This window comes from Callospermophilus lateralis (genome assembly GCF_048772815.1).
Source record: "Callospermophilus lateralis isolate mCalLat2 chromosome 11 unlocalized genomic scaffold, mCalLat2.hap1 SUPER_11_unloc_3, whole genome shotgun sequence".
Lineage (NCBI taxonomy): Eukaryota > Metazoa > Chordata > Mammalia > Rodentia > Sciuridae > Callospermophilus > Callospermophilus lateralis.
Genome location: NW_027510155.1, coordinates 606,912 through 622,212, shown reverse-complemented (window position 1 = coordinate 622,212; position 15,301 = coordinate 606,912). Strand labels below are relative to the sequence as shown.

Sequence of the window (15,301 nt, the reverse complement as noted above, 5' to 3'; positions counted from 1 at the left end):
AAAGCTCAGTAATTGTTATTAATTTTACTGAATATCTGATCAGAAAATCATGAACTATTTTATGAGATATATCAATATAGACATATGTATATTTCCTGGGACAACTAGTAGCTTATGAAGGCCCTGTTCCTTTAATATAATGTTTTTCTGAACCGGTAAAATTTCACTTAGGTTTTCATAATATATTCATGGAATTTTTTACATTTACTGATTTATTTACTATCTTCCCAGGATATGTTCTCAAGAATATGCTAGCCTTACAAAGTCCATGGAAAAAAAATTAACTTTAACTTTTTTATGTTGTCAAAAAGTACACAATATAAACATTTGTCTGTTTCTTTAAAAGTTAAAAAAGAATCAGTAAAATTATCTAGCTCTAGTGAATATGTAATTTTAATTTTTAATTTTTTTTATTTTTTTTATTTACATATGACAGCGGAATGCATTACAATTCATATTACACATATAGAGCACAATTGTTCATATCTCTGGCTGTATACAAAGTATATTCACACCAATTCACATCTTCATAAATGCACTTTGGATAATGATGTCCATCTCATTCCACCATCATTTTTAACCCCATGCCTCCTCCCTTCCCCTCTCATCCCTCTGCCCTATCTAGAGTTCATCTATTCCTCCTCTGCTACCCCTCCCTATCCCACCATGAATCAGTCTCTTTATATCAGAGAGAACATTAAGCATTTATTTTTGGGGGATTAGCTAACTTAGCATTATCTTCTCTAAGTCCATCCATTTACCTGCAAATGCCATGATTTTATTCTCTTTTATTGCTGAGTAATATTCCATAGTGTATATATGCCACATTTTTTTAAATCCATTCGTCTACTGAAGGGCATATAAGTTGGTTCCACAGTTTAGCTATTGTGAATCATGTTGCTATAAACATTGATGTGGCTGTGTCCCTGTAGTATGCTGTTTCTAAATCCTTTGGGTATAGACTGAGGAGAGGGATAACTGGGTCAAATGGTGGTTCCATTACCAGTTTTTATAAATGGGATGGATTCAAACTAAAAAGTTTCTTCTCAGCAAAACAAACAATTTGTGAAGTGAATAGAGAGCCTACATCTTGGGAGCAAATCTTTACCCCTTGCACATCAGACAGAGCACTAATCTCTAGGGTATATAAAGAACTCAAAAAGCTAAACACCCCGAAATCATTCAGTCAATGAATGGGCCAAGGACCCAAACATACAACTCTCAGAAGATGATATACAATCAATCAACAAATATATGAAAAAAAATGCTCATCATCTCTAACAATTAGAGAAATACAAATCAAAACTACTCTAAGGTTTCATCTCACTCCAGTCAAAATGGCAGCTGTTAAGAACACAAAGAACAGTAAGTGTTAGTGAGGATGTGGGGGGAAATGTACACTTATACACTGCTGGTGGGATTGCAAACTGGTGCAGCTACTCTGGAACACAATTTGGAGATTATAATTTTAATTTTTAATAAACATTTATATTTTGATAATTTATATTTTCCCAGAAATTCTCCAACTAATTGGATTGTCACATATGAAACTTAAAACAGAAAATCCTCTGATCTAATGTTTCTTTCTTGTCTGTTATATTCTCTTTCTCACACCTAACTTTACTATTTTTCCTTGATTTTCCAAGATGTTATCTTGTGCTTTTTGAGATCATATCAATTCCATCTCCTTTCCATGCATTTGTTTCTTAATTTCTGTTACTTAAATTTTACAAAGGTGTAAAAAAATGAAAATGAATGTACATTGTCCTTTGGAAGGAAAAATTGTTCATGTGTATCTGTTGCTTCAATTAATGGTAGCATCAAATTGTCCTTTTTTAACATTGGGCCAATTGATCTTCTGGTGTTTGAAAGAAAAGCTCTCAAAATGTACACAAGAGTATTGTCTCTCATTATTTCTTCCCTTTGATCTTATCTACTTTAATGGTATATTATTTATGGCATTGTGGTTTCTGATTATTATAACTTCATGGTATGGAAAAATATTTTCAAAATACATTTATTCTCTTTCTGCCCTTTAGGTTTGCCATGCATTATTCTTTGTTTGAAATTAGCATTCGTTTCTCTCTTTTGTTGCATTTGCCTGATAAATATTTGCACATCTCTTCATTTACAGTTTTTTCTTGATAGTCTGATTTTTATTGTAACTCTGCTGTTTTTATGGGTCTTAGTATAATACATTACACAGTGCTTGGTTTGTCTCTTGCTTATCTTGTTGTAAATTCAAATTTGTTTTACAGGGTTTCCACTGGGGGTGGATATGGACCATTCATGTTAATAAATACCATACATGAGAAACAGTCCTGGGAAAACAACTCAAAGCAGGGACTGAGTCTCTGCATATGTGGTTGAGAAAATGCTGAGATAGGGAAGTGTTTTTACATTTGCTGTTTCTGCCTGGAATTGGGGAACCCTGATCTTCACCCTGAGAAGCAGTATGGGAGGTAATGTGCTTTGTGGAAGTGTCTGTAACATGAATAATAACAGCATCTCTGGTAAATCCAATTTTGTGGGCTGATTACTGCGAACATTTTCTTAACGATCTTTCTAGATCAGCTAACACCTTTAACTTGGACAAGATATAAAACTTACAGTATGACTAAGGGATATATTGAAAAACTCAAAGTGACACAAAAGTGCCACAGATGCATATTTAAAAATCTATAAGTGATCTTTTACCTGGTTTTGTATAGTAAAGAATGGCTGGTTTTAAAATTTAAGCTCTTGCACACAAACAGTTCAAGCCAAAGTGACCACATTGTATTATCACACACCATTTATCATCTTCAAAGATATTCCTCTCTACAACTGAGAGCTAGGAAATACTTCAAGCATCAAGCTTGCGGGTAGCTGCTATAACTGGAGTGAGACTGTGTTGCCTGTGGAAATCAATCAAATTGAAGTGAGCCAGTTAAGTGAACGGCGGATTGTCACTGCTAAAATTCTTACTACTTCAAGTGACTTCTTTCCACACACATTTTAATTCATCACAGAACCAATCCCACAAGTGTTGGGGAAAGCACACAGCATGGATTCTGACATTCTTCATTGCTAAAGCACCTACACAATCCAAGGATTCTCAGAGCATACACAGTGAACTCCTCGTGTGTTTGGGTTTGAATGCTTTTATCCCACAGTGAGCTCCTATCACAAAAAGACTCTTATACCTTGAATTTAGCTGATTAAGCACATCAAAAATATCTTTGAATATCCCTGAATTCAGACTTCAATTGCCAGGTCCCAGGTGTTTAGATACCAGCCAATGATGCTCTTCTATTTCTCTTAAACTTTGGACAATTATTTCCCTTTTCCTACTTGTGGAAAATAAGCTGTATTTAAAGTAGGAAAAGAAAGATGTTACATAGGTGTAAATAACAGAATCTCTTTTTCTCCCCCCACCCCCTGCAGACTGAGTGCATACAATGGCTGGTTAAATATAGGATATCACCAAATCCGTATTGCTTGACCTGAGTCTCTTATTCCACTTTGCAAATGGCAGACCAACTGCACATGTGCTAATATATACATTCTCTGCATAGAGAATGCTATAGGGACATATGTAGATATTGATAAACAGGAGAGAAAGTTACATTCCAGAGACCAGTGTGTACCGGATCTCAGAAAGGAGAGAGCAAGGCAAATGCAAACACTAATGTGAAGAGAGATCAGATAATAAGAAACATAGACTCAGGAGATCCGCTCACCCACAGGCATCTTTGAGTAGTCAACAGTGCTCTAGAACTCTGGTGCCTCTGAACACGAATCCCACTTCTTGAATCAGCCACACCACACCTTTAAAGACACGCTTAGCACACAGTCCCCCTTAAGTGGAAGCCTTTGGCTGCTGATTTAATTAAAGGACTTCAGCATGTCCCATGGGCACAGTCTGAAGCACTTCTTTGGACATAGACTTCTCCTTTGTGCCAATTTTCTACAGATACTTGGTTTAATAAGCTTTTCTGAATATATAATTCTGACCTTGCAGAAACCTGTGACCAGTATTGTCAAACTCCTTTGGCACAAAGCACAAGCCTAACTAATATATCTGGTCTAAATTATTGGAGCTTTATGAATTTATGAATTATTTTCCCTAAAAGATATGTGCTTCCAAAAATGAATAAGTAATGAATACCTAGTATAGTCCCAAAGACAACTGACTGAATTGGTTCAAAGTGGGGGATTTTCTATAACCTAAACCACTCCTCCATTTAAAAAACTTGGCTCTTACTATCCACCTGTCTGGGTAACTTCTTCACTCAACAGCCTCTTTGATCACATTTTACTATTTTGGAAAACAAGAAATATATCTATGAACATACTGGGAAATAAAGGCAAGCAGACTATCTAGGGATTAATGTGCACGCTGCAATGAATACAGAATCAGAGGGTGAGAGCTGTTATATAATTCCCTTCTCATGCAATAGAAAACAGATTTACTTAATTGCTTGTGCTTAAGGGCAATGTCATCTTGCATGGCTTACTGTTTTATACTGATGGGAGAATATTAAGTTACTAATGGCACAAGTCTATAAAAAAAAATTCATAGGCCATGAACTAGCATGTTATAGAAGGAACAGAATTGGCAAGCAATGGCACTAATTTATGAAATTCCACGTTTCGGATGCTTGACTCTTCACAGAGATGATTTTATGCTTTCTGCAAAGCCCATCAGTGCCATGTAAATCAGGAGAGTTAAATTACATTATCAACCCCAATGTTCTTAAATACAAGTTCTCTTCTAGAGAGCAACTATCAAGTTCAGCCTTTGAGCCTCTCTTTGTGGCTGTGGGGTGCATGTTACAGACAAACTGCTTGGGATATTCAGTCTTGCAATACACATTTATTCAGCATTAAATAAGACAGAGAGTGCCATATTGGTTGGAATATTACCAACAGCTTAGAATCCAGCTGATAAATCTAAAGCATAATCATCTACATTATATGGCAAAATTAATTAATATTTCAAACTGAATTTTTTAAAAAGAATTAGCTATTGATGGACACAATACCTTTATTTTATTTATTTATTTTTATGCAGTGCTGAGGATCAAACCCAGGGCCTCACATATGCCAGGCAAGGGCTCCACCACTGAGCCACACCCTTGGCCCCTCAAACTGAATTCTTGATTTAAGAATTAAGTTAGGAGAACAGCTGGGCTAGAGAAGAAGCCTTTCCCACCCTGAGTAAAGGACCCTCAGGGGAGTGACATGTGAACTTTTTACCCCTCCCACACCTTCCATCCAAGAAGGAGAAATTGCAAAAGACTCTATGTAGCAGCAAGTCAGCTGAAAATATTGGCACAAGCCTTTTCCTGTTGTGATAAAAAAAAAACCAGTCACAATTTTTAAAAGTGGGAGGCACTTAAACTTATAGTAAAAGAAAGGCTAAGGGACTATACCAATTAAGAATGTTCTCCAAAGCTTTGATTCAGTGAGAACAATTAGAGAACTAATACTTATAAAACCAAATAAAGAAAAAAAAAGAAAAAGAAAACAAAAATGGTACTGCAATTGTACATAATTCTAGGTAGATGTCTAATATCTCAGTTTTCCATTTTCTTTTAAAAATTTTCTCTTTTTAATACTGATATCCAGGAATTGCCTTAGCAAATCCCCAAAGTGGATGGCTTAAAGCAACATATTATGTCGTCTCATGGTCGTGGCAGCCAGAGGTCTGAAATGTGGGTGCTGGTATGGCCCTGCTCCCTCCAGAACCTGTAATTCTGATTTCTTCCTTGCCTGTTCTGGCTTCTGGTGCCCCAGGTACTTCTGGGTCTGTGCAGAATAACTACACTTCTGACTCCTCCATGTTCTTATGACCTTCTTTCCCCTGTGTGTCTGCATCTCTCTGTGCCTCTGTCTACAGAGCCTTCTTTTTATAAGGACACCAGTTACTCAGGAAGACCTCAGATTGATTTTACTAAATTATTTTTGCAATAATCTCTTATTTCCAAATAAGGGTCATATTATGAGGCATTGGGCATTAGGAGTTTAAAACATATGAGAGAGGACACCCTCAAATTCCTAGCATCATCGTTAAAACTGTGTAAGATCCTGATACGTTAATATACCTGTATAGGTATATACATATATTTAATAAGGTGTTGCCACATGAATGTATTTCAATTGACCCTGATATGGCTTTCTGCTTCAGGGGATGCCTACATGGTAAATGCATAAGGACAAACCCAGGCTTGACATCTCCATACAGTAGGAAGTTTCCGAGTCAAGGCACTAAGATGGCAGGTTGGCTGGCCCTGCTATCCTAAAGTTACACACATGCAACCAGTCGATGGTCAGCCTTGGAGGCTCACCAACACTGAGCCATTATCCAAGTGTCAATTTTTCCTTGAGATCTGTGACTTTTATTCATTTATTTATTTTTAACATGGAACCCTCACCAGTGAGGAGGCAAAATGGAATGGAACCCTGAAGAAGACCCACAGATTTGGGCTTGAAGTTCCACCAGTAACCAGATAAGGGACTCTAACAAAGTTTTTGTACTTTTCAAGTCCTCAATTTGTACACCTGTACAATGAAGAGTCTTATGCTGTTGTCCAGAACAGCTACCAGAAACACTGGGGTGAGGCATTCAGATAAAATACTTATCAAATGTAACTTACCCCCAGTTCATCATAATATGACCTGTTCAAAGTAAACACCTGTGTGAGAGTAATTTCCATGTCCTGGGATACTAACCAGAACCTCTCATGAAGAATAGCATTTAGTATAAGTGCGACATGCATCAGTTTTAATTAAAATTGCAGGTTAAAGTAAATGTGCTCAATTTCTGGTAATTACACAAACAAAATTAGATCAAAACAGAATTGAGACACCAGATTCACTCATTTAATATGCATTTCTAGAGCATCACCTATGGGCCTGATGTTTTTTTTTTTTTTTAAAGGCCAGGTGTTACAGACTTGAGCAATAGGAAAAAGGATGACAAAAATATCATGACTTACCCCACCGACTTTCTCAAAGTGAGATCCATCTTTCTTAAAATCCGTGAGGGCCTCTTTGAAATACCAAGTGAACATAATGTCTAACAGCGGATCGTGTTGTGCCTGGCAGGGCAAAATGACGCTTTCACCCACAGAAACGTCCATGTTAGATGGCGCCAGCGTTATCCTAGTTGGTTCTATTAGGGAGATAATTCATAAGTAAAACTTTAGCATTTCTGTTGTGATGAAAGCAATTTGTACAGGCAAATTCTTCATCCACCCTATAGTGTGTGAGCTTTTATATGCTTAGGTATACACACACATCTATGCAATGAAAAGCCTCCATGGTTAAAATAGATGTTTTAATGCAGTCCTATAATACATTTCATGGGATCCACCAAATTTTTTGAAAATAATTAGCATATCTGAGTCAACAGATTACAAAAGTTTAAGATGAAAGTCACCAGTAAGCAAGAGTTATAATAAGACTGAAAAATCCATTTCAACTTAGTTTTATGGTTTTGTGAAATATAGTGGGAGAAACAGAAACTACTGTGTTTTCACCAACTTTCAATGACTAAAAAACACATTAACATCAAAATTCAAATAGACTCAAACCTTTGATGTGTACGTGGATTTGAAAAGCTCAGAATAAGCTTAGAGATGCTTAGAATAAGCGCAATGGGAGGGCACTCTGCTAAAATGTTAACTGATGTCGTTTTTTTCCCTAGTGGAAATGTCTGTGGCACATTCTGCCTGCCCTTACCATGAACCTTCTATCTTTTCTGAATTAAATTTCCTTGCTCCAATTTTCCCAGTGCCATTCCCCTTGATGTTACACCATGTGGCAGAAAATGTCTTCAAAAGTCACTTGCATATGTGGTCTGTACTTTCTTGATTAAATAGCCTCTTTAACCCAGTAGTTGGGCATAGGTCTCCCTGACTAACCTGTTCTCATCAAGGTCCCCTGCTATGAGACCCAATGATAAAGTCTTGGTCTCATTCTTTGAGCCTCTAAGCTCTGTCACACTTGATCACTGGTTCTCCCTCGTACTCTTTCCTCAACTGGTTTTTGGGACATCATGCTCCTGCAGTATTATTTACTGTCCTGGTCATTCCTTTTCTCTATCTCTCTTTAAGGTCTCACTTCTGCTACTATATTTCTTAATGTACAATGAATGTGTCAAGCTCAGTCCTTTTTAAAATTCTTTTTAAAGTGATCTAAGATGGTGTCTTGGCTTCAAGTCCTCATCTATATGCCAACAACTGTGAAATTATCTCTTCATCTTTGATTTACACAAGTCCAAGGTCATCTATCCAACCACCTACTCACTGTCTCCACTTAGGTGTTAGTCACCATTAGTTCCCATAAAGTACATTGTAGGATTAAATTCTTAACTCTTTTGAATTAAGGCAGAGCAGAGTACAATGCTTTGGCTGATGAAATGTATGTAAGAGTTACATGTAGCAGCGACAGGCAAAATTCTGCAGGAACTAATAGGTAATGTGATGTGTCTCCTTCCTGTTCTGTGGTGACGTGCACTGTCCCAGATGGTGGAGACACTGGGGGTCTTTGTTCCTGAATGAGGAAGCAAAGCTGACTCACTGAGGACTTGCAGTATGCATGAAAAGTGAAGCCAGGCTATTTTAATCCACTAAGATTTTGGCAAATTTCTGATCTGCTTTACAGGGAAAGATCCTAACGATATTCTAAACATCCAAACTATGCTCATGCTCTTCTTTCACCCCAAAGCTTTGAAACCCACAGCCTGAGCAATCTCAGCTGTTCTGCCATTTTTTTCATTTGCTCACCACACACCCTGCAGTCCCTCCTGACTCCTTTCTGAGACCTGAAATCCAATTTGTAAACACCTTATCCTTCAGAATATATGCAGAATCTTATCCCATCCCATTAGCTCCTCAGCTGCCAATCTCACTTGGATCATCATCACTTCCTGTTGGTTAACAGTCATGGGCTCCTGAGACTTTGAAAAACAGCTAGAGTCACCCTTTCACATCATCTTATTTCTCTGCTGAAAACCTTGCAGTAGTTCCACTTTTCAATTCAAGTGAAAACTGAAGTCTTAGCAAGATCTACAATTGGTCCACATAACTGCACCCTAGAAATCTCCTGGTAAACTCCTTTATCTCCCTGGAGTCTTTGTACCAAAATTTCCATCTCACTTATCTTGATTCATACTCTAACTCATATTTCTTCATATAGTCTCTTTACTTTCTCAAGTGTTTGCAATATACTTCCTTCTAATGATCTCCTTATTTCTTCTTCCTAATTTTCATTTCTCTATCTTGGGCAGAATGTAAAAAGAATGACTAAAGATTCTGTTTCAATGTTTTCACTGATCCAGCTCAAACAATGGGTACATAATAGGTGCTCGTTTTTTTTTTCCCCTGAATGGATAAATGAACAAAATTAACCCAAAACTTAAATCTTATCGATATCAACAGTTATTTGATGAGCTTGAACATCTCCAGAAAAGACCAATTTTAATGAAAAAGAGAACACACTTAGAAGATCTGACCCAATAGGAGAACATAAAATAAAAGATTATCAGCATATGCCATTTTCCCATCATCCCAGCACAGTAGTAGCCAAGTACCTCACCATGTCCACTGTGCTGTGCTATAGAAGTATACAGTGTCATGTTCTTGACCATCACTTGTTAGAAACACAAGCGCAAACACATTTTTTACCTTCACAATGTACCACATTTTGTGGAAAACACATGCCCAGTTTCTTTAACCATAATAATAATATATGTCATGAAACGCATCTCTGATAAACCCATCTTGATGAAACACACGCACCTGTGACTACCAAGTGTGTTGTCCCATTGGCTTTCCCAAACTGGTTTTCTGCTGTGCAGGTATAGGTTCCTGAGTCAGCCTTTGTCACATTGTCTATTTTGAGTCCTCCATCTTTTAAAAAAGAAAATCTAAAGGAAAAGTACATTTGATCAATAAATGTGTAATAATAACTTTTTTTTTCAAAAAATAAATAACAATTTTTTTTCAGAATTTATTATCTTATGCTAATACTGTTAAGGTCTGATAAACTAAGCCATGGCCTTTTAGGAATAAAGAAAATGAAAAGAAAACATGCATAGATACACAGAGTTGAATAAGAAAAGATGCTCTACCAAATTGAACTTTGCATGATGTTTTTATGCAGCACTACTAAACAGCATTACTTAACATTGCACCTAATTTGTAAATGCCTTTATCAAATAAGTGTGAAATGTTTTCCAAAAATATATATTGTTGTAGATTACTCATGGGGTAACCTTGTAAGTTTTCAGAAAATAAAAAGCAGACATGTCATCATTTCCCTTAAATTTGAAAAAAAATATATGGAAACCAAGAAACCTGCTTGTCTTTCATTATGAATTAGGAAAGTCACAGTTGACTTAATAAAAATTCAAGTTTTGTAAAAAATAAAAATTGTGTGGTCACCTATGAGCTATTGTAAAGATTCTGAAAACTTTGATTAATATTACTTTTAAGTTTTTGAGCATCCATTTGAAATACTTAAAGCTTTAGCATCTTACTAATTGATCAAGGAAATATTATAAGTGTCTTATATGCAACAGGCACTCGGAAAGTCCCTGGGGTTTTTTACCTATAGATAAAAAGTCTCCATCTTTGTGGAAATAACAGTCTACTAGAATCACAGACATTAAGCCACTAAGTAAATGTGAAAATTTCAGAGATTTGAGAAGTATTCTGAAGGAGAGAGAGAGGGTGAAAAAGAATTACTTGATGTGCACTTCCAAGGTAGGGGGTTTCAGAAGTCCTCTTAGAAGGGGAGTCACTTGCACCAAGAAAGAACAAGATAGGATTATCATCTCTCATCCGTCTGATCCTTGTACCTTTGTTGCCCAAGTTGTCTACTCATGATCATATTCTCTCTCTTTGAATTCCTAAAATCATTATATCTATACTATCTACTGACAACTGAGAAGGGCTTTTATCTTTTGTGATTCCTATTCTTAATGCATGAGTGTTGCATTTATGCAAATGTATGGCAAACTTCTTAAAAGCTTTGGAGCCCCAGTGTCAGAATGGTTAATACATGTTTCCACTTTTTGGGCCACCCATAGAAGAGCTAGGTAAGATGACAAGGATATTAGAATAGAATGGAGGATATCAACTCAGGCTTTAAATATTATCTTATTTGTTGCAAGATTTTTAGATGTGTAACATCTTTATAACTACAGAGTCACAAAAAAGTCACTGTGAGTAGAGTTTATGTATCAAATAATATGGGCAGCATTGATTTTGTATGGTTTTTTAATAGCCTGGTGATTTACTTTCATTTGCATCCTCCTACCTTTTCTCAAGTAAAGAGGTCCAGAGAAAATTAGCACCAGTACAAAGGAGCTGTTCATGATCCTGGATCCTGAGGAGAGCTATCCATGAATGTTTGCTAGTCATGTGTTATTTTTCTTAACTATATCAAGGTAGGTTAAAAACAAGAGTTTGGGATATTTGGCCTACTAAGAAAATCAAAAAACAAGAATATTGTATTTCAAATTGGGGAAATTTCATTAAAAATATTTAAAAATTCCAAGAATTTTTCTAGGAATCAATAGAAAAGCACATTGTATTTGATTTCCTTCATGAACTGTGACTATTTGTTTAGTATAAAATAAAAGCCCATTTTTGTCTCAAAAAGGTAATCAAAGAACTTTACAAAAAATATCTTTATATCTTAGTCTCCCAGAGAGCAAAGACTTTTTTTTAATTAGTATGCAATAATAACTGAATTCCCTGAAGAGTAGAAAGATGTATGAAAATTTAAGATATGAAAGTATAGATCAGGAATTTTGAGAACCGTGGGGAGTAAACTTAAGTATAAATCATGCCTCTCTCGCTCCACCTGCCCAATCCTTGCTGAGACTTTCCTCTCAAGTACCTCATTGACTGTAGGAAGAAGACTATATCCTCAATATGAAAACCTAGAAATCACTTACCTAAAGCAAAGATAAAATTCCTAATTACTATTACTATTAAAGAAAAGGCCAACATAGAGGGAGAGGTAAAGGATAAATTGAGAATCTAATTGAGGAAAAGAGAGTGATGGGATATCCGATCGAGAAACTCCTTGGAAGAAAGAGAAACTGTAATCAAGGACACTGCTCCCAGCACATTCTAGTTGCTGATCCCATCAGTAAAATCTGGGGGCCATGACACACAAAGAGAATATCACTTGATCCAAAACACTGCTCTCCAAATGTCACCCATGAAAAGAAAATGAAGATTTTCTGGAGACTTTAACTATGTAAAGAAAGGAAGCTGGCCAATGATATCAGAAGGTTAGGAAGACATTTAAATGGCAGAGGCAAACTCATCTGGTTTGAATGACAGGAAGGGGACAGAACTGGAAACTCGATGAATTAGTAAGCTTTCAAACAAAGACAAAAAAAATGCCTCCTGTTGACTGATCAGATGTTGAGCTTTCATTTATAGCTTCTGATCTTGATATCACAAAAGTAAGATAGGTAATTCCAGTTATCTCTTCATGTTATGAATTAGTAAATTTCCACTAAAAATAAGAAATTATTTGGAATATTGGGAGAACAAGAAGTCCTTCATCGTATTAACTCAAGTTAAAATTGGGTAAATCTGTCTTCATGGCCATGTTGACATGAGGCACAACTTCACAGGCCAGGACTAACATCTTAGGAATCACTGGAGGACTTGAAAACAAACATAATGACTCTCAAAGAATGTAAACTCTGTGTGTATCATAAAAATTGAGCTAATTGGTTATTTTCTTCCTAAATTGGTTCTTCCAGTAAGTTCTAAAAGGCCCACAGGGCATTTTGCACAACATAAAAATAAACAATATTCAGTAAATGGATGAAGTAATTGTTTCTCAACAGAAAACCTTCAATAAGCCAAGCTTCCCTACAGAGATTTGAAGTGAAAATTTTATACCACTTCACTATAAATGAAATTGCTTTCTAAGCTTTCTGGGAACAGGTTTTTCTGCAAACAGAGCTGAAAATATAGATAACAATGAGAGACTCTAGTCTTGGCACAGAAGGTTAAATAAAGATTTCTGAGATTAACATTCAGAAACATGGTATTCCAGTTTGCTTTGAGTAATGGGCAATTTAAATCACTGTGGCATTTTAACTTCTTGATCAGTTTCATAATATACCTTTATGTGTAATTTTTATTGGCCTTTTCTGTTGTAGCAAGAGGTTAATTGTTTCCCTTAACTTTATGCAGTCTGCGGATGGTTTGGGATAAGTCAACGTAATTACTCTGAGCTGCTCTAATGATCCATGATATAATTCAGTGATGGCATTGAATTTATGACTTTTAAAAAACACTGTTTGCTCAGAAAGTATAATGTTGTCTAGGCAACGCTGACCTGTGCTTTAGGATGGCATTTAAGCATCCGTAATAACAGTGTGTTCCAGAACATGGAAAGTGTGGGGTGCTCCATATATAAAGCAGGGTGTTGAAGATACTGCTTTCCCTTTGCCTGTGTTCTGAATATGATGGCAACTTATTCAACTTGGATTTAACAAACACACTGCCACTCCTCCTTTACTCAGGAAGTGCACCTCAGCAGAGATGAGACCACATAAAGTCGAACTGATTACTGCTGTACAGAAAATTGACAATGCTATTTTGGGTAGTGCCTTCTGAGCATGTATTCTAAGGGCTGTTTGCATACAATTAGTTCCAAGAGAAAAGCACTCACCATGCATATGCTAGATAATGACAGTCAAGGAAAGGAACTATGTATTGATGAAACGGAGACAAAATAAACACCAGAGAAAAAGACAGGGTATCTTCTCACCTACAGCTACTCTCACACCTACAAGTTTGGCAGAAGCACTGTCCCTCCTACAGTTCAAAGATCACCTGCAGACAGTGTTTAGAAAAATAATACTAGACTTTCATTCTTTCTGGTCTTTCATCTTATAAACCCAACAGTGTTTGTTTAGTGATCATTAGTCAGACAATCTTCTAGGAAAAGAGAAGCGGAAGGGGAAAGAGTCAACTATTAATGATCATATCTTTGAGGAAGGTAGCAGTGAAATCAGAAGTGGCTCTGTGGTTTTGCCGGACACACATGTTCCATGGAGCAGGCACCTGAAGTCCTAGAGTAGATGGAGATTGGCTTCACTCTGCAGCTGGGGAAACACTGAATTGAGACCAACAGACATGCCTTCATATTCATAAGGATGGAACTAACAATAAAAGGTCATTTGCTTCACTTCAATTCAGTCTTTCTAAATGTATATTATCAGGTCAAATATATCTGGAGCTAAATGAATTTATATGAAAGTGACAAAAATTTTCTCTCTAGAGGACTCAAATCTGTAGGGAAAAAAAGGACCTTTAAAGAGGATTTCCAGTCTAAATGATTATATTCAACTGTGCACTTAATTCATTCATGAGGCCCAGGCAATAATTCATTTGAAATATTTGCATCTGTAAACAAAAGAATATCCACAAATATCACAAATACTCAAATATTAAATGATAATACAAACAAATAAAAATCCCAGACAAATAAGATAAATGATGGTTTGATGGATTATATATTGAAAGAAAACTTCAAAGAGTATAATAATTAAGACTCAGAGGTCCCCACCCTGGGCTCTCTTCTTCTCTGATCCCTGATTCAAATCAATGAAAACCAAAACCATCCACTTTATTGCTTATATTACAGATAAAGTGATGCAAACTGCTTCAGTGAGCAACCATGGGCTCCTGACACCTCATCTCAGAATGTGGTAGACTGGACTTCATTGGCACTTGTGAAAAACCAGTGGTGCTACCCTTACAGGTAGGCCCAACTGTGTAATAAACAGAACAGCAGGACATGCACCCCCACCCAACTGGCAGATACCAAATAGAGAATAGGGAGGAGACCCATTATGCTAGGATCTTCCACAGAAATTCAGGAGCCAGACAATTCCCTATGAAGAAGTTGGAGAAAGACCCAGATGATACTCTAATGAGTGTCCTCCTCTTTAGAAAGTAGAAACCCTAGAAAGGAAGTCAATTCCAACAATAACACTGAAGTGCAAAAGACTTATGGTATGTGCATAGGAGGAATTTCATCAACTCAAAGGTTATAGAGGATGTTGAATTATTTTTGTGGACCCAAATTGATTTTTTTGGGGGGAAGCAACACTGATCTTCCTTTGGGAAGTCTTAGTAGGGCTATAAATCATGGAAGCCTGTCTTATCCTAGCTGAGGGAAGTCTGGTGAGTTACTTTACTAGGCACCAGTTACCTGGAGAATTTGTTAAATTAGCAGTTGTTGGGTCTACTGTCAGATTAGGCTGGAG

At 36.5% G+C, this 15,301-nt stretch overlaps 1 protein-coding gene across 1 annotated transcript in view; it reads right to left on the bottom strand.

Annotated features, from left to right (window-relative positions):
• The window catches only part of LOC143385816 (contactin-3-like), a 55,947-nt gene extending 45,072 nt beyond the window's left edge, over window positions 1-10,875 (bottom strand). Inside the window, exons 1-3 of the mRNA XM_076841334.2 lie at window positions 10,850-10,875; window positions 9,789-9,916; window positions 6,984-7,159 (exon numbers count right to left, since the gene is read on the bottom strand). Of these exons, the coding sequence (XP_076697449.2) occupies window positions 6,984-7,159; window positions 9,789-9,916; window positions 10,850-10,875 (330 nt within the window). The remainder of the gene's footprint in view (window positions 1-6,983; window positions 7,160-9,788; window positions 9,917-10,849) is intronic.
• Between the last annotated feature and the right edge of the window lie 4,426 nt (window positions 10,876-15,301).